The sequence below is a fragment of the Motacilla alba genome, chromosome 17 (genome assembly GCF_015832195.1).
Source record: "Motacilla alba alba isolate MOTALB_02 chromosome 17, Motacilla_alba_V1.0_pri, whole genome shotgun sequence".
Classification (NCBI taxonomy): domain Eukaryota; kingdom Metazoa; phylum Chordata; class Aves; order Passeriformes; family Motacillidae; genus Motacilla; species Motacilla alba.
This window is the reverse complement of record NC_052032.1, coordinates 162,975-185,694: the sequence shown is the minus strand read 5'-3', so window position 1 is coordinate 185,694 and position 22,720 is coordinate 162,975. Positions and strand designations below refer to the sequence as shown.

At 41.4% G+C, this 22,720-nt stretch overlaps 1 protein-coding gene across 2 annotated transcripts; it reads left to right on the top strand.

Moving 5' to 3' along the window:
* The first annotated feature begins 721 nt into the window (after positions 1–721).
* MAN1B1 (mannosidase alpha class 1B member 1) lies at positions 722–21,333 on the top strand. Of its 2 annotated transcripts, XM_038155917.1 has the most exons (13): positions 724–1,679; positions 3,852–3,960; positions 5,073–5,212; positions 6,185–6,345; positions 8,332–8,441; positions 9,724–9,909; positions 11,912–12,060; positions 12,676–12,864; positions 13,708–13,898; positions 15,499–15,619; positions 17,278–17,475; positions 17,779–17,910; positions 18,729–21,333. In XM_038155917.1, the coding sequence occupies exons 1-13, from the start codon at positions 1,542–1,544 to the stop codon at positions 18,930–18,932; spliced, it is 2,028 nt and encodes a 675-aa protein (XP_038011845.1). In that variant the 5' UTR covers positions 724–1,541; the 3' UTR covers positions 18,933–21,333. The 2 variants fall into 2 exon arrangements, with proteins under 2 accessions (XP_038011846.1, XP_038011845.1); XM_038155918.1 differs by lacking the exon at positions 9,724–9,909 and having other exon boundaries at positions 722–1,679.
* Positions 21,334–22,720: the final 1,387 nt, after the last annotated feature.

Genomic DNA, 22,720 nt, shown 5'->3' with positions numbered 1-22,720 from the left:
CCTCTTCCCCCCCCCCCCCCCCCCCCCCCCGTTTCTCTCTTGACAGCCATGTGCAGGCTGCTGGGGATTTAAATATGTTTTTAAATATGTTAATATGTTTACACAAACCAGTAGTTTCCTGTGATAGGAAAATGAATATTAAAAATGAATTCTGCTTGTTTATGTGCTCTTCGTATCTACCAGGATTTTTGATTGATTAGTTTTCTTAATCATTAAATGCTCAGAAAACACCAAATTTTCAAAATTCATCTTGAAATTTACTGTGAGGTGGATTCCAAAAGTAAAGGCTGAAATGATGGACACTAACCTGCCACTTAGGCACGGCTGGAGATGAATTCACTGCCAGCACTTAGAGCAGCAGTCTTAAAGCAGCTGCTTCAATGCTGCCCTCTGCCTGTTGGATTATGAACCTGCGCTAGAAATTAGTGTTTGCTATGCTATGGCTCTGAATGTGCACATCACTAAATGCTCTTCCCTACGCCAGCTGAGTATGTCCCTCCTTCTCCACAAGGAAATCTTTAATTGCAGAGGGAGCGACACAGGGCTGGGGGGCTGTGGAGGAGCAGCTGAAGGACGGAATTGTGTGGGATGAGTGCTTCCTGCTGCATATCAAAATTGAGTGCCAGGTCTTATGGAAGGGTCTATTTACATAACTACTTAAGTTGCTCACATCCTCTCACAGATTCCAGTTGTCTGCTCTCAGGCCCGTGTTCCCACCACTGCCTGCTGGAGAACTGTTGTTTCTCGGTGTTTAGGTGGCAGGTCATAATACCATCAGACAGCATTTCCCTGTCCTCTCGGAGGCAGCAGCAGTTCGGAGTTTTCCCCGGCCATGCTCACTCTGCAGGTGGGCGGGAGGAGCTACAGTGGCCGTACCCCCTCCACGGGTCCGGGCAGGGTGCTGTGTGCCGGGGCTGCACCTCACCACAGCGGCCTACTCCCAGTTCCACGGGGACTTGCAGGTCATTTACGGAGTTGATTTTCCTTATTATCTGCCACATGCACGTCTTCATTTACAGTTCTTCCATGCCAATGACTCCGTGACCGGTTTCTATGTTGTAGTCTCACGACACTGAAGAACATCGAGGATTCCCAGCCTCTCCTTTGCCTCACTGCCCACCCTGGCAGCGGCTGTCCTCGGTGGGCAGGGCGCGGTTCGGTGAGGTGCGCCGGGACAGCGAGAGGCAAGGGCAAAATCAAAGCAGTCCCGAGCACCCCTGCCCAGGCCTGAAGCCCGAACCCGTGAAGTAGGTGCGGGGCTCGGGCCGTACCCACGCCGAGGGCTGCGGCCTCGGGGCGGCTCGGCGGGTGGGCAGCGCGGGCTGAGACCGCCTCCTGCCCACCCGCGGAGAGGACCTGTCCCGACTGAGCTTTCTCAGGGCCGGTGTCTCCGCGCCGCCGCCGGACGCGCTGGGTCCCGCCTCGCCCCGGTGCCATCGAGCGCGGACGCGCTGGCGCCACAGCGGCACCGGAAGCGGCTGCCGGAAGCGGCCTCTCCGTCCCGCGGGGCCATGGCGGCAGGCGGCCCCTGAGGCGCCGCCATGTACTCGGGTGCCGCCGCCGCCGCCGCGGGATCGCCGCGCCGGGACTTCATCTTCGTCACTCTCGGCCCAGAGGAGGTGGTCGGGGTCGGTGGCTACAACAACAGCAAGGCTTGGCGGCGGCGCTCCTGCTGGCGGGTGAGGGCCACGCGGGGAGCTGTGCGGTACCGGGGTATCCCCGGGCTGGGTGCGAGGGGCACCTGGTGATGGGGGAGGGCTGTTGGGCGGTCAGGAATGTCCCTAGGCTTAGGTGCAGCTGGAGTGTCATGGGGGACCTGGCGTCGTCCCCCAGTTCCAAGTCGGGCAGAGGCCACGGCTGTGGGCCCTGGGCGCTGGGGCGGCCCCGCTCTGGGGCTCTGCTTTCGGAGTGCGCGCAGGGCTGCCCTCCGCGGGGTAGGGGTGTGTAAGGCGCGGGCTGGCTGAGGTGTCTCCACGTCATGTCTTAATTTTTATGAATAAAGCTGGGACCGGGGGTATACGGTAAAATCCTGCCCTCTGCTCGTGGGCATTTGAGGGGCACGCTGTGCTCTCTAGACAGGAATGAGGCGAGTGAGATTTGGTCTCTGTGCCTTTGTTCCCTGTGTTAAGGCTTGAGGCGAGGTCCTGTCTTCTGCCCATGGAGAGTAAAGGGAATAGTGTGAAAGCTGAGTGTGAGAAGAGGGGTCCTCTGGCAGAGCTCTGGGAAGTGATCATGTCTGCTTGTCGGTAGAATTGGCAGACAGCTTCATGTGGGATGGGAATCTTGGGCTGGAGAGCCTTGTGTGGGAGAGACTGAGTCAGAGGGCCAAGATAACCCTTGTTACAGGTAGGAGATGATGTAAAGTCACCTATAGAGACTTTATAGGTCATCAGATAAAGTGTGTGAAGAGCTTGTTTAGGCACACAGTCCCACAGTTCTCTTTTTAATACCAGCTAGAGAGATATGGGCCCGAGTCATCACCCTTCATTTTACACTTACTCTTCGTGAGCAAAAAACCAGTAAGATGGTGGTGAATGCCCTCACATGTTCTTGTGCCTTACTCCTACCTGTTGCAAGACACCACAATTAAAGCTCCTTTTCCCATCCTACCCTGATGAGCCACGGGGCTGCTGGATTTCAAGCATCTTTTTAAAATGGGGAGAGGGTCATAGAGTTTGCTAAGCAGGTGGAACTGAAGATGACACAGTGGGACCAGCATTTTGTACAGTCAGCAGTGCAGGTGGAAGGCAGGAAACTATGCTGTGGGACTCACAGTGTGAGCACATTGACAGTTCTGTACTGAGACATTCCTGGCCTCCCGGCTGTTGCTGAGAGGATGAGGACTGTGGGAGGTACTGTGTGGTTTGTGGCAAAGGTCATTTCCAAGTGTAGCATTGGCGATGAAATTTCCTCTGTATGTCCAAACCAGAATTAGTGAAATTTCAGGAGGACTGTTGGAAAAAGTAATGGTGGCAGTTTAGCCCTTGATATTTAACTCCAGCTTCTCTCTCTGTAAATGGAGGCTAATGTACCTTGGCCTCTTTCAGGTTAATGTAACTTGCTGTCAGTTTTTCAGTGATTATTGCATATAATCTAGTGTTAACAATACATTTTTGCCCAGGACTAAACTTGAAAAGATTGTGGGTTTTTCTTGTTTGTTGTTGTGGTGTTTTACTTAATTTTCACATTGCTGCAGGTTGGTGCCTCTTTTTTTGTGGTGCAGAATTTGTTCTGTGTGACAGTTCCCATGCTTGACAGAGCCAGGATACCTGACTGCTCTTTCACAGATTGACAGAATATTCTGAGTTGGAAAGGACCCACTCTTTAACCAAACGGCTCGTAAAAGGATTGAACCCACAACCTGCCAGTGACTGGTGCTCAGCTTATTTTGAGCTTTTCTTCTTTGCTGCAGTAACATTTTTAGTTTCCTCGCTATTTTCTTCTGTTTCTAATTTTGCATGTGCACTCTGCAGTCAGGAGGAAAGAGGCTTTTGCCTGATTTCCCGGTTGATAGCTTAGCAGGTGCTCAGGTCAACCAATGGAGGTTGTGATTGAAGTCAGCAGTAGTTGAAGCTTTCTGGGAGTCTTGGCATTTGGCAGGTTCTGCGGTTCTTGCAGCAAGTGGCTCTTATGTTTTTGTGAGCTTCTTGTGCCAGCTGGTTGGATTTTTGTTTTCTCTGTCATCAAAGAAAATAAGCAATGGATATATGAAGTTGGAAACAGGGTAAAATTAAACCTAGTCAGTTCTGTGCGGTTTAATCTGAATGAATCAATAAGAGTTTATTTTTAACCAAGTAGGTTCTTAATGTCATGCTAAATATTCTTTCTTTCACTTCTTTTCTCTCCTAAAGAAATGGAAGCAGCTGTCCCGACTCCAGCGGAGTGTCATTCTCTTCCTGTTTGCATTCTTGGCAGTGTGTGGAGTAATTTCGTACACAAGCATGGGGGAAACATGGAAAAGTATGTGTTCTGTACAGCTCTCAATTGCCAGAATGAAGTGTTAACACCTCATTCTGGCAATGAGAGATTAGGAGGTGATTGTGGGTCTTATAACCAGTTTTAATTTCCATTGGTAATGTCTGGGTGCATTCATTAAAATGCAGTTCCGAGATGATTTTATGTGGTGTTTGAATGGTGTAATGCTTGCTCAAAAAATATTTTTTGTATTCCATTTCTTTCTTTATGTTGACTAGAGCAACGTTTTGTTTTAGTTGATGTCCTGGTTTCAGCTAGGATAGTTAGTTTGTTGAAGTAGCTGGGAGGGGGTATGGCTAAGGTCTGGATGTTATTCTGTACCCCCTCAGTCAATGCTGGCCATGGGAGAGGGGAGAAAGGGAGTCTCTGTGCTGGGGTGAAGGGGCTCCTCCTGGTAGAGAAAACATAGAAAGGATAGCTGTCTTTATTCATGCCTTCGTGTAAATTGTTTCTTTTTCCTATACCTTTTGTTATTAATACTGTTGTCCTTACTTTTTGTTTTCTTATTTCATTGCTGTTTCCCCTAAATTGTTCTTATCTCAACCTGTGATCTTTGCCTTCTGTGCCTCTGATTTTCAACTCATCCACCCCAGAGGGAAGGGGAAGGGCAAAACAGAAAAGGGAAAGAGAATGGCAGTGTGGTTTTTGTGGTTTCAAGGAGCGCTGAATGGGGAACTACGATTCCTAAACTATGACAGTTGATTAAGATCTGAAGGTTTTGAATGTGGGTTTTTTTAAATTGTGTTTGTATGTAGATACGGGTAGCTCAAACCTAATCAGTTTAGAAATTCTAAGCATTTGGGTAATACTAATGCACATTTACCTCTGCTATTATCTTATTAATTGTATTGAAAAACTGAAATAGTAGCAATTTTAAAAATCCCCATGTGCCATTTAGCAGCTTCCTTTTATATTAGGGAGATAATTAATACCAAAATATGCTTTGTATGTAATAATTAGTGTGTGTTTATCAATGCTTTGTGAATGCAAACAGTTTTTGGAGGTGCATCTATTACTTGTATACAGCAAACTGTTATAAATTTCTAATTGCAGCCTTAAATGTTGATTCCTTGTGCTGAGTAGTTTTGTGTGTCTAGGTATGACAAACAAATCATTGGATGATCAGAGAACAACAGAACAAGAAATGCCTAGATTGAAGCTGGCAAATCCAGCTGTTCTACCAGCACCCCAGAAAGCAGATGCCAACCATGGAGACTACCCTGAACTTTCACTGCAGGTAATGTGAGAAGAAATTAATTTTCTTATGCCACAAAGAGATTGTGAAGGCAAATAGTGCTTTGTTCCAACAGTTGTTGTGGAGGAAGGAGTTAGAACTTGCAATAAACATGTGCTCTTGGTGGAATGCTGTCCTCTCAGGGAGGGTTTTGATGTAGTATTTCTTGGCTTTATCTTTTTTATTTACATGTTCTGTATGCTGTTTTTTACTCACTGCTCTGTCCAGTAGTGCCAGGACTTTATGTCACACTGACTTCTTACTTGAGGCTTCACTCGTGCTGTGTGAATCAGTCTCCACTCTTGTGAGGAGCCTGGAGTCATGCTTTATCTGGGAGCTTGAGAAATAGTGTCAGAAAGAGCAGATGATAGGAGGTTTTGAAGGGTTATGTTTGTGGGGAATGCAGTGGGAAAGGAACATCAACTGACTGTGTGAATTAGTGGAGCAAAGGAATACTTGTTACTGTGTTGTTTGTCATGAATTTGTCTCATGAATTCAGGGATTTTCAGTTAATGAGTATAAGATTTTGTATGAAATCTTTTCTTCATCATGCAAAAATGTACATGTGTTACTTTATAGTAATTCTTGATTTTTACACTGGCATTGTGAAAACTTGTTTTTGCATTCTTTTTGCTAATTCTCATAAATTTACTGTGCCTAGTAAAATGGAATGAAATATCTTTACAGTCCTTTGTCACTGCCTTGTGTTAAATGAATACTTGGGAGCAGTAGAGGTAGTTTAGAAGTAATTTATCAGTGTAAACTTAAGAACGGGATGATTTTACCAAAAGTTTAAAGCAAACAAACCCACAAGATCTTTGGCATACATTCCATTCAGGTCAGAATTTGCCTGCTGCAAAACAGACAAAATAAGATTTATCTGAATTTATGTTTAATATGGGAATGATATTCATTTATGGTTTGAAATTTTACCATCTCTGCAACTTACCAAGCACATTTTTTTCCTATTCCCAGAAGCCACCAAAACCACCTCATGTTCATCGTGGTCCTTCCAATCTTCAGATCAAGGCACCACGGAGAGACACGAGGCTGAAGACCCGACACGATACCATGAGGGCTGTAGAAGAGCTGGTCAAAGCAGATAAAATAGAGAAAACAGAGAAATCCATTATCAGGTAGAAACGTGCCTCTGCCAAGATCCATTGAGTGTTGGAGTGAAAATTTTAAGAGCTTTTTGTTGTATGTGTCCGAGGTTATTTTCTTTGCATGGGTTTGTTCTCAGGCCTGGCCTGATAGCTGCTGATATTACTAGGCCGATAGATTTAATTTTGGTGACTGTGCAGTTTCTCTGATTTTACTGTTTGCATCACACAGCTGCAGAGGGTTTGAAGCCTTGTGAGGCTGGCTGTATTTTAATGCACCTAGACACTCTTAATGTTCAGCAAGATTCTCGGTGTCCAGAGGTTTCTGCTGTTTGTTGTAATAAATGTTAATCTAACACTATCAATGTAATAGTGCTGCTACAAGTGTTTTTGTCCTGGGGCAGGTTTGGAAAGTGATAGCAGTGTCAGTGCTTCTTGTGGGTTGGTGCCACTAAAGACATTGGGCCCAGGGCAACCAGGCAGAACCAGTGGATGTGTACGTAGTTGTGTGAGTGTAACACGATGTGCTTACTTCTTTCTTACAAGATATTTCATCCCTTGTACAGATCTAGTGGTATCTTTAACAGAAGGTCTGTGCTTCTATGGTTATGGAAGTGTTTTGATTTGGGAATAAGTGAAGGAAAGTAACGTGGATATAGAAAAGACTACCAAAAGTTCAGCAGAGGTTCTTCAGACTTGGAACACAAGGCTTGGGGGTTTTATGTGTTTTATGTTCTCTTTAGCACTGGCTCAGATGAGCTGATCATACTGTCACAACTGTGCCTGGCTCAGGATTTTGGCTGTCAGTATTGTCTGAAAATGTTTTATTGTTTTGCTTTTGCTTGTGCTGTAACTCACAGACTTAAACAGGTGGTAACAAGTGAACTTACAAGAGCAATGAAAACATAGTGAAGACTAGCTACAAATTTAAAGAATGAAAGTAAGAAATGAAATATGGTATTTATCTAAGTCAGAAGATATGCTGACTGGAAACAGTCAGACTGTAAAAGTACTATAGACTGTTAAACAATATAGACTTTAAAGGTGCTGTAAGCCTGGTTCCCTTAGGAAGCATATAATGGGCTCAAGGGCACCATACCTATATATATATTAAATGGTATGGTTGAGATTGTTTGACCTTGATATGAACTTGGCCTGACTTGAAGTCCGCTCTAAAAGACTTCTCCCTCAGGAGATTCTTCATGAAAACCTGTAAAAACTGATTTACGCATCTGTGGTAAAAGAGAAGGCTTGTGATCCCTTGATAGCAGAGTTAGTACTTTGAGCATTGCATCCTTTGTACTTATTAATAATGAGTTTTGGTGATCATCGCTTATGTGTTACTGTTGCAGCATGGCGGGGTGGTAGAAATGCTGCAACCTTCTTCAAAGTGTCTCTTTCAGAAGCCGCTCAGAGTAAGACTACGAGAACAGGACAAAGCGCAGCAACCTGTAGGGGCAGTGAGGGATGAATAGTTGGGGTGGGCAGTGTCAACTAGCCAATGGGGGGAGCAGTCTAATGTAGATTGGCAATAGTGCTGCAGAGCACCATGGGCTGAGTCCTCTCTATCAGCCTAGGTGGGGAAACTCTATGATATATTCTTCCAAGACAAGGCCCTGGGGATTTCCCTCAGGTGGAAGGAGTGAGAGGATTCAACGTGATACTATTTAGCATTAGTAGCTACTGTGGTCATTTCAGAACTGGTAGATAATAAATTGCTTGTAATACAGCATTTTCAGGTGTTTATTTTAAGAAGTTTTTTATTAAATTCCATTGCCAAGATATTTAATGAAATTCCAAGAGCTTGTGACACACATTTCTTAATCAAATAAAATTTCTCTGCAAAGAAAATTTCTTTGAACAGAAAACTTACTTAGTGGGCCACATAATAATTTTGATCCTTGATACAAAATCTAACTTCTGTTTTATCAAAGTATTGTGTGATAAAGGAAACACAGAGATAAGTCATATTCGTTTGCATGATTTTCTGTGACCAAAATAAATCCCTTGTATTTGCAGCTGGAGAGGAGCAGTGATAGAACCTGACCAAAGCACTGAACCTCCATCCAGTAAAATAACGGAACTAGAAAAACCTTCATCTGTGGCAGCTGAAGACCAGAAAGAACCAGGTAAATAGGACAGCTAATGATTCCTTTCTTTTGTTTGCTTTTATGGTTTCAGTTGTGCAATTTCTCCCCATACACATTATTTTATTTGTTTATGTAGATTAAAGGAAACAAAAAGTATAGGAGAGATTGCTTACCTAGAACATCCTAGTTTTTCAGTGTTCTTATTTCACTATGCCAGCCTTCATGCTTGTTAGCCTTCAGAATTTGAAAATAAATTTTAGAGACAAATCTTTGAAATACAGCCTCTGGGAAGAGGCAGGATAACCTATAGAAGGAGGGCATGAAAGAGACAGCTTTCTTTTCAGCTGTGCCTTTCCTTTTGTTCTGCAAATACAGAGAAAGTGACTTCCTCCCTGAACTAAGTGGAACTATTTTTAAGGCTCACCAGAAAGCTGCAGAAGTTGTTTTTCAAGTTGCTGCACTTGTGGAGCTAAGAATCTGTTCTTCCTTTTCCTGGGCTCAGAAAAGAAACTGGGAAGTTCTGGTGTGATAAACGTGGCATATTTCAGTGTGATGTATTTGCACTTCTGCAAGCTTAATATTTCTGGGGTTAGTTGTGCTGCTTGGTGTTTCCCACTCTAGAAGTCTTTGTTCATAATTTTTCAAAATTTCAGCTAATGGCTTGAAATTTTTCATGTTCAATGTGTAACATAAGCTCATGGCAGATTGCAAGCAAAAACATCTGTACAGCTATGGAAAAAGACATCATTTTGCCAAGATAGAAAATGTAAATTTTCTTTCTATTTTGATATTAAATAGAAAGTTCAATAGAAATAATTTTGAAGAAGTGATTTTAAATTTAACAGAAAGCAGTTAGTAAGAGAGGGAAGATGAAGAAAAGATGTTATGTGTTGAATTAGCTGAGGATTTTATTGTTAAGCATACGTATTCAGCACCTGGATTAACATGGATCTTAATCTGCTATTTCCTGACTTTCACCTCTTTGAGCTTTAGTGATAGTCATCTACAGCTGTGCATGTGATTATTTTAATGTTTTATTTGCAGAAGTGACAGTTTTATTGCCAGGGAGAAGCCTCTGCTTCCAGAGAGATTTCTCTCTTTCAGAGAATTTGGCTGAATTGCTGACTGGAAACAGTGACTGGTTATTCTGCAGAGGAAAGGCTGTTCTGAAACTAATAATGTGAGGGTGGTTTTTCCATTGCACTGATCAGTTAGTTTGGAAGAAATTTTATTTTCTGTGGAATGCAGTAAAGTGGTGCGTAGTAGAGTTCCATCAGTGCCCTGTAGAAGTCCTGAGTAAGGTGCTGTTTCTCCTATGCAGTGCCCATCAATGAGCGCCAGCTGGCTGTGATTGAAGCCTTCCGCCATGCCTGGAAAGGGTACAAGGATTTTGCCTGGGGCCATGATGAGCTGAAGCCTTTGTCCAAGTCCTACAGCGAGTGGTTTGGACTTGGGCTTACCTTAATTGACGCCTTGGATACCATGTGGATTTTAGGCTTAAAAGAAGGTAGTTTTTTTTCCTCTTCCATTTTTTTCCCCTAAAATAATTCCTTAATTTCTCTTCAGGCACTGCCTGTTCAGAGTTCTTTGAGGGGAATATTTATTACACATGGCCTATAAATTTAGCTTCCCTGTGAGGGTAAATACATACATACATATGTATGTATACACAATGTATGTATCTGGTAGAATTTGAGGGATGTTTTAATAAACTTCCTGGTCTTTGTTTCTGTACTAAAACTTCTGTGCCATTATACAGCCACTGGAGGCTTTCTGCCCATCACTCTTGAGTAGTTTGTCTCTACGTTCCTTGCTTGTGTTTTACCACGCCTAATACCAATATTTCATATATGGATTTAAGAAAGCTGTTTCTGTAAGGAATCCATGGGTGGAGAAAGGGAGTGCTCAGTACCGTTTTCCTGAATTGTTTTGTTGTCCGTATTTTTGAGAGTTATTCTGGAAATGACTATGCTAGAAAACTCTCAAACAGATTTTAAAAACTAAGCCAAAATTTTGCAATTCTGTTGCAAAAAAACTTAAATGCTTAATTAGTATTTATGACCATTTTTTTGTTGTTGGTTGTTTGGGTTGGTTGGGACTTTTTTTTTTTTTTGTGGTGCAGAGGTTTTTTTAATGGTATTTAAAAATTTCTGGAACTTTTCTATTTAACCATGGTCAATAGCCACCTTTGTAAACTTTTATTAAACTTACAGATTTTTCTGTCACGATAGGAAGAACAGAGCTGCCAGTGAGGGTACAATAAATACTCAAAGTGTTTCATGGTTCTGTTTCTTCTACCTTTGAAGTTTTTGTAAAATAATATGTCGTGTGTGTGCAGCTCTAGGCCTACGCAAGCTATCTTGACCTTTAATCAAGTTGTCAGTATGTTGCTCTTTTTTTTTCCTAAAAATTAATTTTGAACTGAGTAGAGTTTTTAAAATAAATTATTAGTATTAGAAATGTGTTGAAAATGGGTTCTTGGTGAGGACTTGTTTCTATTTTTTATCAGTTCTGCTAGCTGCCTTAGAGAGCTCCTGGGGTTTCTTCTGCATAACAAATGCTATGTAAATGCAGGTTCTGTTTGAGGCTGCTAGTCTTTCTTATCAGCTGATGAATGCAAAAGCTTCTGTGGCAGAGAACTCTGCTTTTGCTGTTGTACTGCTGACAACACTGACTGAAGAATTTTAGTAATTCTTCTCAATGTGCCCAACATCCTGTGTTTGCCCAGCATCCAGGACTGGAGGGCACAGAGGCATCCATTTGCTCCAGAGCTGATCTTCCATTTCTGGCAAACTGGTTGTTCTGCTTCTCACAAGCAGGAGTTTCCAGAAGCTTTGAGATCACTGAAATAGCTCAGCCTCCAATTGTGAGGGCTAAGTTGACTCACATGCACCATAGAGACCCTGTGCCAAAGCAGTCATTGAGTGATGCTGCTGCTAAGCTGATTGATGAACCTAATATGGCTTTTATTTTAGCCTTTCTTTTGAATTAGTAGTGTGATAAACAACCATTTTTGTTTCTAGAGAAAAAGATTGCACTGTCTTTCAGGAAGCAGGCTCCTGAGGACATTGCTAGGCTAAAGCTATTAACTGAAAATGCTACCTGTTATCTCGCTGGATAATGGCTTTGGTTGAAAAAGATTTAATTAAAACTAGAAGGCTTTGTGGAAGTGTAACTAATTATATGACAAGTCAAATGGAGAGATTTGAAAGATTTTCATTTTGGGACTATTTAATAAAAAATTCTTCTATTTCTTCTTAAACTATTAAGGATTTTCTGTTTTTGTGGATGTTTCTGTCTGTATTCTTCTGTGGTGTGTGCTGAATAAGAATTAAGCCAATGGTAATGAAACTTCCTCCAGCATGTGCTCTTAATTTTAAGTTTCCACCTAAAATTTTTATCTCTGTAGACAAATACAAGTAACTGTCATGGATATATGGAGTACTCATGTCTTTAGTTATTGGAACATGCCAGAAGTTCATAACTGAACTACCTTTTATGCTTTGCAGAGTTTGAAGAAGCAAGAAAATGGGTAGCAAATGATTTAGTATTTGATAAAAATGTGGATGTGAACCTATTTGAGAGCACTATCCGTATCCTGGGTGGCTTGCTGAGCACCTACCACCTCTCTGGAGATAGCCTTTTCCTGGAAAAAGCTGTGAGTGTCTGGCCTTACAAAAGAAACTGGGTTATGTATTCCATATTGGACAAAATTGATGGAAGATTCCTCAGAAAGTTAAATGTTGCTGGTTTTTAACAGTTTCATAAAGTGGTGGGAAAGGCATTTACCATTAAGCTTTGAAGCCTGCACTTCTGCTCTCTGTACAACCTCAAAGCCTTGCTGTGTTTGTCACCTTTTCTTGGGTGTCTGGTCTTCTGCTGATGAATGGCTGACCATCATAAAATTCATGAAACAAAAGAAGAAATAAATGATTGGCAAAGGGTAATCTTTGTTTTTTGTTGCCCTTTCTGTGTGTCTTAGCAGCATCAGCCACTTCAGCAGATTAACTAGATCAGCCCGTGACTGCATGATAGGGATTGCAGCCTCCCATGAGGCCTGCAGTGCTAAGGACAAGTTGGAAACTCTGCTCATTACTATGAATAAGTTAATGACTTTTTAAATTTCTTTAATTGCTTGCATCATCTAAAACTAAGTTGCTGTTCTTATATTTTTCCGTCTGCTTTGTGAAGAAAATCTAATGGGATGTCCATTTATGTATATGTATTTTTGGTTTGACTGTTGTTTTGACCTGTGCTCCTGGGTTTTCTTTAGAAAGACATTGGAAACAGGCTTATGCCAGCATTCAAGACACCCTCCAAGATACCTTATTCTGATGTCAACATTGGTCGGGGCACTGCACATCCCCCTCGCTGGACATCTGACAGCACTGTGGCAGAGGTGACCAGCATTCAGTTGGAGTTCAGGGAGCTCTCTCGTCTGACTGGAGATGAGAAATTCCGGGTATGGAAGAATCAGTTGTTATCGCTCTCTTTTTCCATTTCTCTGCAGCTCTACCACTGACTCTCCATCAGTACTCACAGTCTCAGGAATCTATAAGTTATGATAAATAAGTTGTGAAACTCTAGACAAGGGAAGAAAAAGAAACAAAATATTCTGTTATTTTATTGAATACCAAAAGTAGTAGTGGAGATGAGAAATTGTTTTTCTTCCTCAGAAACAGCTTTTAACTAGAAAAAGAAAAATTTCTGAGTGTGGTTTCTTGATACTGTTTTCTATGTGCAGAGAACAAAACTGAAATGTTACCATCCAAGGAACTAAAATGTCATTCGGTAGTTAAGAGTCTGAGAGCAGGTCACCATATAGGGAAAAGTTAGTTGAAATAAAAAGAATTTCAGAGAAAATAATATTTTCCATTTTTCTTTTTGTTTGCTTATGTTATTATTTTGAACTGTATCCGCAGCTCAGTGTTGAAGAATGCAGTCATTTAAAGAACTTTAGCTATTACTAAATAGATTCATGTTGTTGATTATTTTGCTGGACTTCTACTTTGCAAGTCTGAGTAAATCTGAGTAAAAGCTCACCGGCTTTTGAGTGGGCTTGCCTTCAAGGAAAGGAGGCAGTTATAATTGCTTCAGAATACTTGAACATTACCAGAACATCATATTTTGAGAGTCCAAAAATCTGAAATCTTGAATTTAATATATTGCTCTAGCTGAACTTGATGTCCCTGATGCTAATTTGGGGCAGCATAGTTACAGGTTTGTTACTGGCCTGTAGTGACTAGACACAGTTCTGTACCTCATTTATACCTATAATTTATGTTTTCCATTTTCTTTCTTGTAGAAGGCTGTAGATGAGGTGATGAAGCATGTTCACATCCTCTCAGGGAAAAACGATGGCCTCGTGCCTATGTTCATCAATACCAACAGCGGGCAGTTCACCCACCTGGGGGTCTACACTCTGGGAGCCAGAGCTGACAGCTACTATGAGTATCTGCTCAAGCAGTGGATTCAGGGTGGAAAGAAAGAAAATGAGTAAGTTCTTTACACTTCTCATATTGGTGTGATGATCAGGTGAGCTGTAAAACCCTCTGTTGTAGTTTGCTGCTTAAAGAAAAAAATGCATGTGCTCAAGAGTCAGCTGAACTTAGTTCTGTTTTTAAAAGTAAGCTAGGAAGAAAGAGAGACATGTGGTAATGTGATGAAAGAACACGAGGAGAGGTAGCCTTAGTCTTAAAACTCCCTCTCCACAAAAACCTTCCTCAGGTCGTCAGATGTGAGGAGGAGTGTCACAGAACGGAGATGAGAACAGTAATTACACTTCTGAAATACTGTGGGCATTTCCTTTTGACAGTGATGTCTGTGTTTGCTCTGGTTTTGTTAGTGAAAGGTGAAGGGAGACAGAAATTTGATGTTTGTGTTATCTTCTCTTTAATTCCAGAATCCCAGACTGGTTGGGGTTGGAAGGGATCTTAAAGCTCATCCTGTGCTATGGGCAGGGAGGGACACCTTCCACTAGACCAGGTTGCTCCAAGCCCCATCCAGCCTGGCCTGGGACACTTCCAGGGATGGGGCAGCCACAGCTTCTCTGGGCACCTGTGCCAGGGCCTCCCCACTCTCACAGAGAAGAATTTCTTCCTAATATCCAGTATCAGTCTACTTACTTTCAGTTTAAAGACCCTTGCTCTATCACTGTATGCCCTTGTAAAAAGTCCCTCTTCAAGTCTCAAATGTTTTTTTTATCTGTACTGCATTAGTGGAAAAGTGTTTACAAAGGAGGAGTTAAAGATGTTAAAGATGGAAAAGAAGATTTCCTTCAAGACAAGTCTGCATATAAGCTAATTCTGTTAGACTGTTAGACTCCTTGTTAATTTCAAGGAGTTTAATGCAGACAGAGCAAAAATGTGCCTCTTGGAGGCATTTCTGTGTGTCAGAGCAGATGCCCTTCTGCAAACAAAGCTTTCATCACTGCTCTTTGCGAGGCTTACCTTACTGTAAATGGAGAACTGGTGTCTTTGGGACCACAATGGCATTTTGTGATCCTCACAATCAACAGGTTGTTTTCCATATTGAAAGTACACGAAAGCAAGGAAAAATGAAATTAAATACTGGGAAACAGTGTTTCACAGTGAGAAAGGTCAATTGGAAAAGATTGCTTAAACTCTTTGAATCTCCATTTTTGGATGGGGGTACTGAAAAATTACTTGGATAACCACTCAGACAACCTCATGAAATTGAATCTGCCTTGGAGCACAGGGTTGAAATAGAGACCTCCAAGAGGTCCTTCCCAGCCTAGATTTTCTGTGATTTCAATAACTCTGCTTCCAAGGATTTTTGAAATAAAATCTGGTTATTGCCTAGAAACAGTTGCAGGTGTTTTCTTTAATATTTGAATAAGTATTAAAGTATTATTATTTACTTTTCAAGTAAACCCAGTATTGCTACATGGTAGAGACAAGTGATTAATGTTGTGTTGATGGTTACTGAGGAGGTTTTTTAAATTTTCGCGTTTAGTTAAATATTACTCTGTAGACTGAAGTAACAGTCGTCCAAAAGATTGTGCTGAACATCAGCTATGATCAAATATGTTCTAATTGTGTGCATGTGAGCCATCTGGGGATGATTTTTTTCACAGGCTGTTGGAAGACTATGTGAGAGCCATAGAAGGAGTGAAAAAGCATCTTCTTCAGAGATCAGAACCCAAGAAGCTTACTTTTGTAGGAGAGCTTGCTCATGGCCATTTCAGTGCCAAGATGGTAAGAAATATAATTGCAAAAGAGAACAGAAAAACCATTACAAAATTTAAATAAAACCCAACACAGAGGCAAATGCAAAGCTTTTCCCTCTCAAAAAACAAAACCAAACTCCAACAAAAACAAACAAACGAACCCCAACAAAAACCCAAAACACAAGATGATATATACATACACATCTGTCCAGTGTGATGACAGTAATGAGTAACTGCCTTGTAGATACTAACCACAAGTGTAAGCTGAGGGCCTTCTCTGTGAGTTACTCTAGTAAACCTATTTTGTTCCTTCAAGACTGAACATTTTGGTGCTGGAATTAAATTTTCTTTCTTTTTTCTTTTTTTTTCCTGTTTTAGTCATAAAATTCCAGTGTCCTAAATTGTTGAGATAATGTATTACTAGTTTTCAATAATTCAAAAATACACGTAGACACTTGCACACCTGTGTTTTCAGATTTGCCTTCAAAAGAAGCACATCATCTAATACTGTATTATGGGGTTAAAAGAGAAACTAATAATTTTGGAGATTTCTGTTCATTCATGACATCTTTCTTTTCCTACCTGGAAGATTCTTGGGTATAACAGTATGCTGTTTGCTGTAGGGAAAATTGATTGATTTTAACCCTCTGTTCCCAATTTGTGCATTTTTAGATCTTCCAGTTAAAAATCCCATGTAGTGCAGGTATTGTATATGTGCGTGGCTTGTCTGAAAGATGACTGATGTATTATTAATGTATGTATAGCCTTTCCTGATGTAGTATTTTTAAGATATTCAGTTCTAGTTTTCAGCATGTGCTTCTTGGATCTGAATTTCCCAAAAGCTCTCCAAAAAACCTGTGAGTAAGACCAGAGTCTGGGTTTTGGGTAGAGGGAGCTGCCCCATTCCAAGATAGGACAGAGTTGAATTGAGACAGATTTGGCTTTGGTGTCTGTACATGTCAGAACACTTCCTTCTGTTTCAGGGAGTCAGAATTTTCATTTTAATCCATTATTATTGGGTGAAAGGCTGGACACATCTCTTTCCCTGTCCAGCTGGAATAGTGGAATAGCTGGAATAGTGGGGGGTGTTTGGCTCCTGTGTCTATGCTGACCTTTACAACCCTCCACTTTCTTTAAGGACTGGACAAAGCTTTTAAAGGTCCATACAGGGACACCAGAGTGGTTTTACTACGTTTTTGTATGATGAGAGCTAAGCTTTGATTCTGAATGTTGAAAATCATTTGAGATCCCATATGTGACATTAATCTGCAGTGCTTACTTTCTTACATCAATGGTAGGTTAGCCCCTAACGTACCATTAGGTTAGAATGAGGACACCAAGCCTTTAGGTGGTTTTGTTGATACCCTGCATGAGCTGATATGAAATGTATGCTTCTGGTAAACCAAAAGACACTCTCCTTCCCCTCAACATGACCTGAGACCTGTTTTTCAGAAACTTGTCATAAAAACACATTTTTTTATATTTTTGAAATTAACGACTTCTGTAATAATGCTGCCTGCCTCATGTTACAGTACATGAGATTGTTAAAAGGTTATCCTGAAGTTGTTGGTACCGGAAATGTGTTTTGAAGAAGAGAAAGAATAAAAAATTAAAAAGATGGTGCCCCCTTACTTTCCCTTGCTGTTTGATGTGTAACTTCTCAGTAAGAGTTGTCTTGTCTTGCAGGATCACTTGGTTTGCTTCTTGCCGGGTACTTTAGCACTGGGAGCTCACAATGGACTGGCTGCTGACCATATGAAATTGGCTGAAACTCTTATAGAAACCTGCTACCAGATGTATGCTCAAGTAGAGACAGGCCTGAGTCCAGAGATTGTACACTTCAACCTCCATGCACAGAAGGGCCACAAGGATGTAGAAATCAAGGTGAGCAGATAGCTGGCCTGAACTCCAATTCCATGATTTTTCTGTAGCTCTATTCTGCTGTTGGACTCCTGGCCAGATACTAGTGATGGGGTTTGTTGTGGAGCAGCTAATTCTTTCTCTGCCTTGCCTTCTAGCTGTACCCTAGGCTTTGGTTTTAGTTACCCCAGCAGTATATTTAGAAGCTGACTTATGCATAGCAAACTCTTGGGAGCAGATGGAGATGTGAATCATTATTTTTCTCCCTGCATGCATCCTCGAGGAAATTCCCTGTCTGAAATACTCTTGCCATTTTTTCTCTCACAGCCTGCAGACAGGCACAATTTATTGCGACCAGAAACTGTGGAAAGCCTTTTTTATATGTACAGATTCACTGGTGATAAGAAATACCAAGACTGGGGCTGGGAAATCTTGCAGAATTTCAACAGATACACCAGGGTAAGGCCAGTTTATAATAACCTTGTTCTGTCAGGACTGTATTTGCTCACTTGCTTTCTAACAACAACTTTGAAAACATACTGTGTTTTAAGATTCATCAGATAACTGTGAGGGAATTTGTAAGTATATACAGAAAAATTGTTTTCTTACAGGTGGAGATACCCTGCTTAGTCTATATAGTGAAAGAAGTTGTTATTACATTGATGAAAAAGTGAAGTGCAGAAGCTGTAGGCAAGACTACCAAAGTGTTAGAATCTGTAGTTTTTAGACTTTGGAAGCTGAGGAGGGCAAGGCTGGTTTGAAAGAACTCTTCAGTTAAAGTTGCCAAAGAAAAAAGAAATAGCACAAAATGGCATTAATGGTTTAATAGAAGCTTTTCTGTTTGTTCTGACTACAGTGCTTGTGGAGATGTCACTGATATGCGGTGAAAGTGTGGCACCAAATATCAATGGTCTGTTCTTAAGAGAAATGAATACAAGTCTTGGGTCAGCTCTAATGTAGAAATCACTGGTTCCTTTCTGTATATTTGTCCAGAAACTTCAAAGGGATGTTCTTTATGATATCTCTCTACCCTGAGCACAAATGGGTATTTTGCTTCATTTATTGTGGTGGTTTCTTTTAAAATGCAATGAGAATTTTTTTTTTTTCATTACTGAAGCTTTATATGTAAATGAAAACCAAGTATGAAATGAAAAGCATGAAAACATGATCTCTTCGTAGCATTTATCTTCTCCAAGTGCATCTGGATGTTAGAAAGTAAAAAATTATTTTAGGTCATTCAGAGATACAATTTTTTTTTTTTTTTTTTTTTTGCACAGGTTCCTACAGGTGGTTATACTTCTATTAACAATGTTCAGAATCCCAGTAATCCAGAGCCACGGGATAAAATGGAGAGCTTCTTCCTTGGGGAAACACTCAAATACATGTTTCTGCTATTCTCAGATGACATAGACTTAATCAACCTTGACAAATACATCTTTAACACAGAGGCTCATCCACTCCCTATCTGGGTACCAGCATAGACTCTACAACAATGGATCTTCCAGTGGTGGCATCTTTATCTTCAAGTCACTTTACTTTTCAGGGTTTGAGGAGAGATGCTATAATGCACCTTTTTTTGACTTCAAACAACAGACAAAAGCTTGGGAAAAGCATCTCTGGTTTGAAGAAGTCACATCAGTCTTAAATCTTATCTCTGGTTCTGGGATGGGCAAAGATGTGCCCCATGAAGCTGGTTTCCCTGGTGCTGGTGATGAGGTTCAGAAGGTAATTGTAGTGTGGACCATGACATTTTCGGGGCTCTGATGGCCCACTTAACTGATGACTCACTTATGTCAGTGTTACTAAATGCTCATTAAATACTGAGAATGCAGCGAATTGGCTTAGGGCACAGTGTTGTTCCTAGAGAGCAGGAATAAGCCTCCAGTTTTCTGGTTTATTCTGGATTCACTGAAACACTGGATTACAGAGCCATTCCTTTGTCAGACTGTGACAGTGGTTCAGGTGCAAAGTGGAATAAACAAAAAGCTGTAGTGCTGTCCCAGGGAGAAGCTGTCAGTATTGCTGCTGGTACTCTGATCTCATTCCAAACTCCCGAGATATGCTGCATCATGTTAGGAGAAGAAAGAGGCAGCAGAGCAGCTGTTGTATAATGTCTTAGTTTTGTAGAGCACTTGGAACAGTATTCAAGTTGTGGCTGAAAGGAGTGGTGAAAGAGAATTTGCTGCTGGTTTAGCTCAAAGTGGTATATAATTTTGTAGAAGTATTGAACTTTTTTAACTTCCCTGCAGGAAAGCAGGAGATAATGTGAAAGGCAAGTAAAACTACACGTGTATTTTATATCTTATTTGCATCAGTTAGACTCAGGTATTCTGACTGAAAGCTGCTTTCAGCTTTTCAGAGATTGGACACTGGGAAAGCTTGTAAGCATATTAGGTATCAGCTTCCTTCTGTCCCTTCCTGTTCAGATATCACATCACGGTTTTTGTTGACTCAAAACAAGCTTACAGCTGTACAGCAAAGTTCTTGTTATTCATAATTTCTTGGACCATGGAGAAATTGTCAGTTATTTTTTTCCTTAGGAGTACAGTGGGTATTTTCAGCAGTAGTGTTAAAAGCAGACAGTCTACAGCAGTTCTAGGTCCCAGTAGAATTGGAGAAATTAATTTCAGTTACTTGAAGACAAAGTAGACCAGGTTTTTTAAGAATCTTATAGGAGCCCTGGGATCTTTCATTTTAATATGTGCACACGTACAGATTTTAAGCCATGAATTTGGAAATGAGCTTTTTAGAGTGCTTTTCCTTTTGGATTTGGACTTGGACAGTCCTGTATTCATGGATAAGATCTCAGAAATATGATTGTTCATATTTCCAGAAGAGGTTGGTCTCACTGAAAGTCTCTTTCCCCCATGGGAGTGGGTGTCATGGGCAGGGCCAGGAGCTGCAGTCCCCACTAAATCCAGGGGTCACTCGCTGTTAATGGAGCTGACTGAATTTGACTCTAATTGTTCATTTTCCAGTGGCTAAGGGAGGTATTTTATAGTAATTGTAACCTTTGATTTGTAAAGTAAGATGCATCTTTATTTGTTTTATGCTGATCCATTCTGTTTGGTGGAGTTACAAGTTACTCTTGGGACCACTATTTAAGTCTTTTATATAATATTGATCATTCTATGTACTAATGGAACTGGACAAATTTTAGGAATTATTTAAATGCACATTCTTCTGTCATCAGAGGGACCCTCTCCTGGGATTGACAGGACATAACTAGTCAGTGCAGAATGTTAATGTTCCTCCTGTTCTCATGCCAGCAGTAACTCTGAGAACAAGCTTCTCACTTACAAGTGCAGTGAAATCCAGTCACTATGGCCTTTGGCTACACAACCGATTTGCTGCCAAGGCTTCTGTTTTCTTTGGCACAACAATAAATAAGGATAGTGCAGTGGAAATGTGGAAGGAAGCACCTTCAGTTTTTTTGTTCATGAAGCAGGCTTGTGCTGCTGAGGAGCTGAGTTTGGGCTAAAAGCTAAAGGCTTAAAATTGGAGACTAAAGAAAAAAAAGTTCAGTGACACTACCCAGGTCCTGCTGACCTGTGTTGCTTTGGCCTTGTGCCTTTGAACAAAGTGAATTTTGAACCTTTAATTATGAGTGTGTTACGGATTGTAAAACTTTCAGGGTTTGGTGTTTCACTGGAGAGCTGCCTGACTGAGGCAAGAGAGATTTCTTAGAAAATGGAATATATATAAATGCTTACCAAAAATCTTCTGGTTTTGAAGTTGTACACAAGTCTTAATGTAATCGATTCTACAAATGGGACTGTGGGAGTCTATGTGATACTTTTTTTGCCTTATGATTGGCTTGAGAGTAGTAATTAATTTCCTAATGATTTGAAGGAGAGAAGAATAAACTGTCACTTCCCCAAACATGTCTTGTCTTTTAGCTGAGCGTGTTGGTCCAGCTGATTTCTATCTAGTTCCTCTTGGGACATGCAGTCTCCTCAAAATGTGGCTTTGCTGTCCTCAGCCTTTAAACCTGAGGTTCAGGTTGTTAGCTCTCACTCCCTTTGAGAACAAAGGCTTGTTTCAGACCCCTATGTAACATGTGAAATGGCACAAACGAAATAATCTCAACAAAGCTCATCTATTCTTCCTGTTCTTCTGCAGAGGTAATTTTAATTGCTTGTTTATTTTTACTTCCTTAATGAACTGTTGGATCAGATCAGTCTCTGAGCTCCAAATGCCCATTTCTGTTTCATAGTGTGCTCCTCCAGCGCAACTCAAGCTCAGTTTGTGGTTCCTTGTTCCAAAGCTTGAACTGCTGGGTCTGTAATCCACTTTGGTGTTTCTACATGCTGGGACACTTTTGGCTTAAGCGCAGTGTTGTGGGAAGGCCACCACTGAGCCAGTGATTCTGTCCTTCACAATGGAATGCCTTGGGCTTTCACTGAGAAACAGAGCCGGGCTTGGGCAGAGCCACAGAGAACTGCAGGACGGTGGACTTGGGAGTCTCACACTTGGGGCTTTGAGCCACGATTCAGGAAATACTGACCTGTATGCTCCAAAAAATTCAGCAGATGGATAGGGCACAGTTACCATCTAATCCCTGAACTTTTGAAAGCTGAATTCTCATTACAGGTCTTTAGAAGCTGGCAGTTTTTCAGGACTTCCATTTAACAGGATTTTCAGCATTCCATGCCAAGCTCAGGTACAGCTCTGTTTACTCCTCCAAATACACCTTGTTTCCTGTACCATGCCAGCATGATGTTGGCAACAATGGCGGATGAAGACAGGAAAGGTTTTTGTAATAACACATTTACGGTTTTGTGAATTTTTCCTGCACTTCAGTTCTTGCCTCTTAGAAATAGCCCTGCAAGGGAGTTCAGCTCCTGAGTGCCAGTGTCACACTCAGTATTTTAACAGCATCAGTAAAACTGACGTGATGGGGTAGCTCCATGAAGCTTGTTGCTTCAAGAAAAGGGGTTAAGATTTTTCTGACTTTGGATTTGGGAAGAAAGACTTGGGTTTTTTTGTTCTCTGAAATACTGTTGGAGATTGCTGTCCAAAGCAGGAAGCCTCTGCGTCCACCGGAGCCCAACCCTGAGTTCCTGTTCTGTACAATGTTCCCACCTTGGCTGCACTCACTGTCTCAGAAAATGATGATAGAAGAAATTGGGCCTTTGTTCAACAGCATCACTGGTGCAGCTCTTAAGCACAGGGTCTGCACCTATCGTCTGGTCTGGGTCACGCACTGCTTATATGACATTTTCCTTACGTGGCCCTGAAGTTCAACCAGGAGCAGCATTCCCATGAT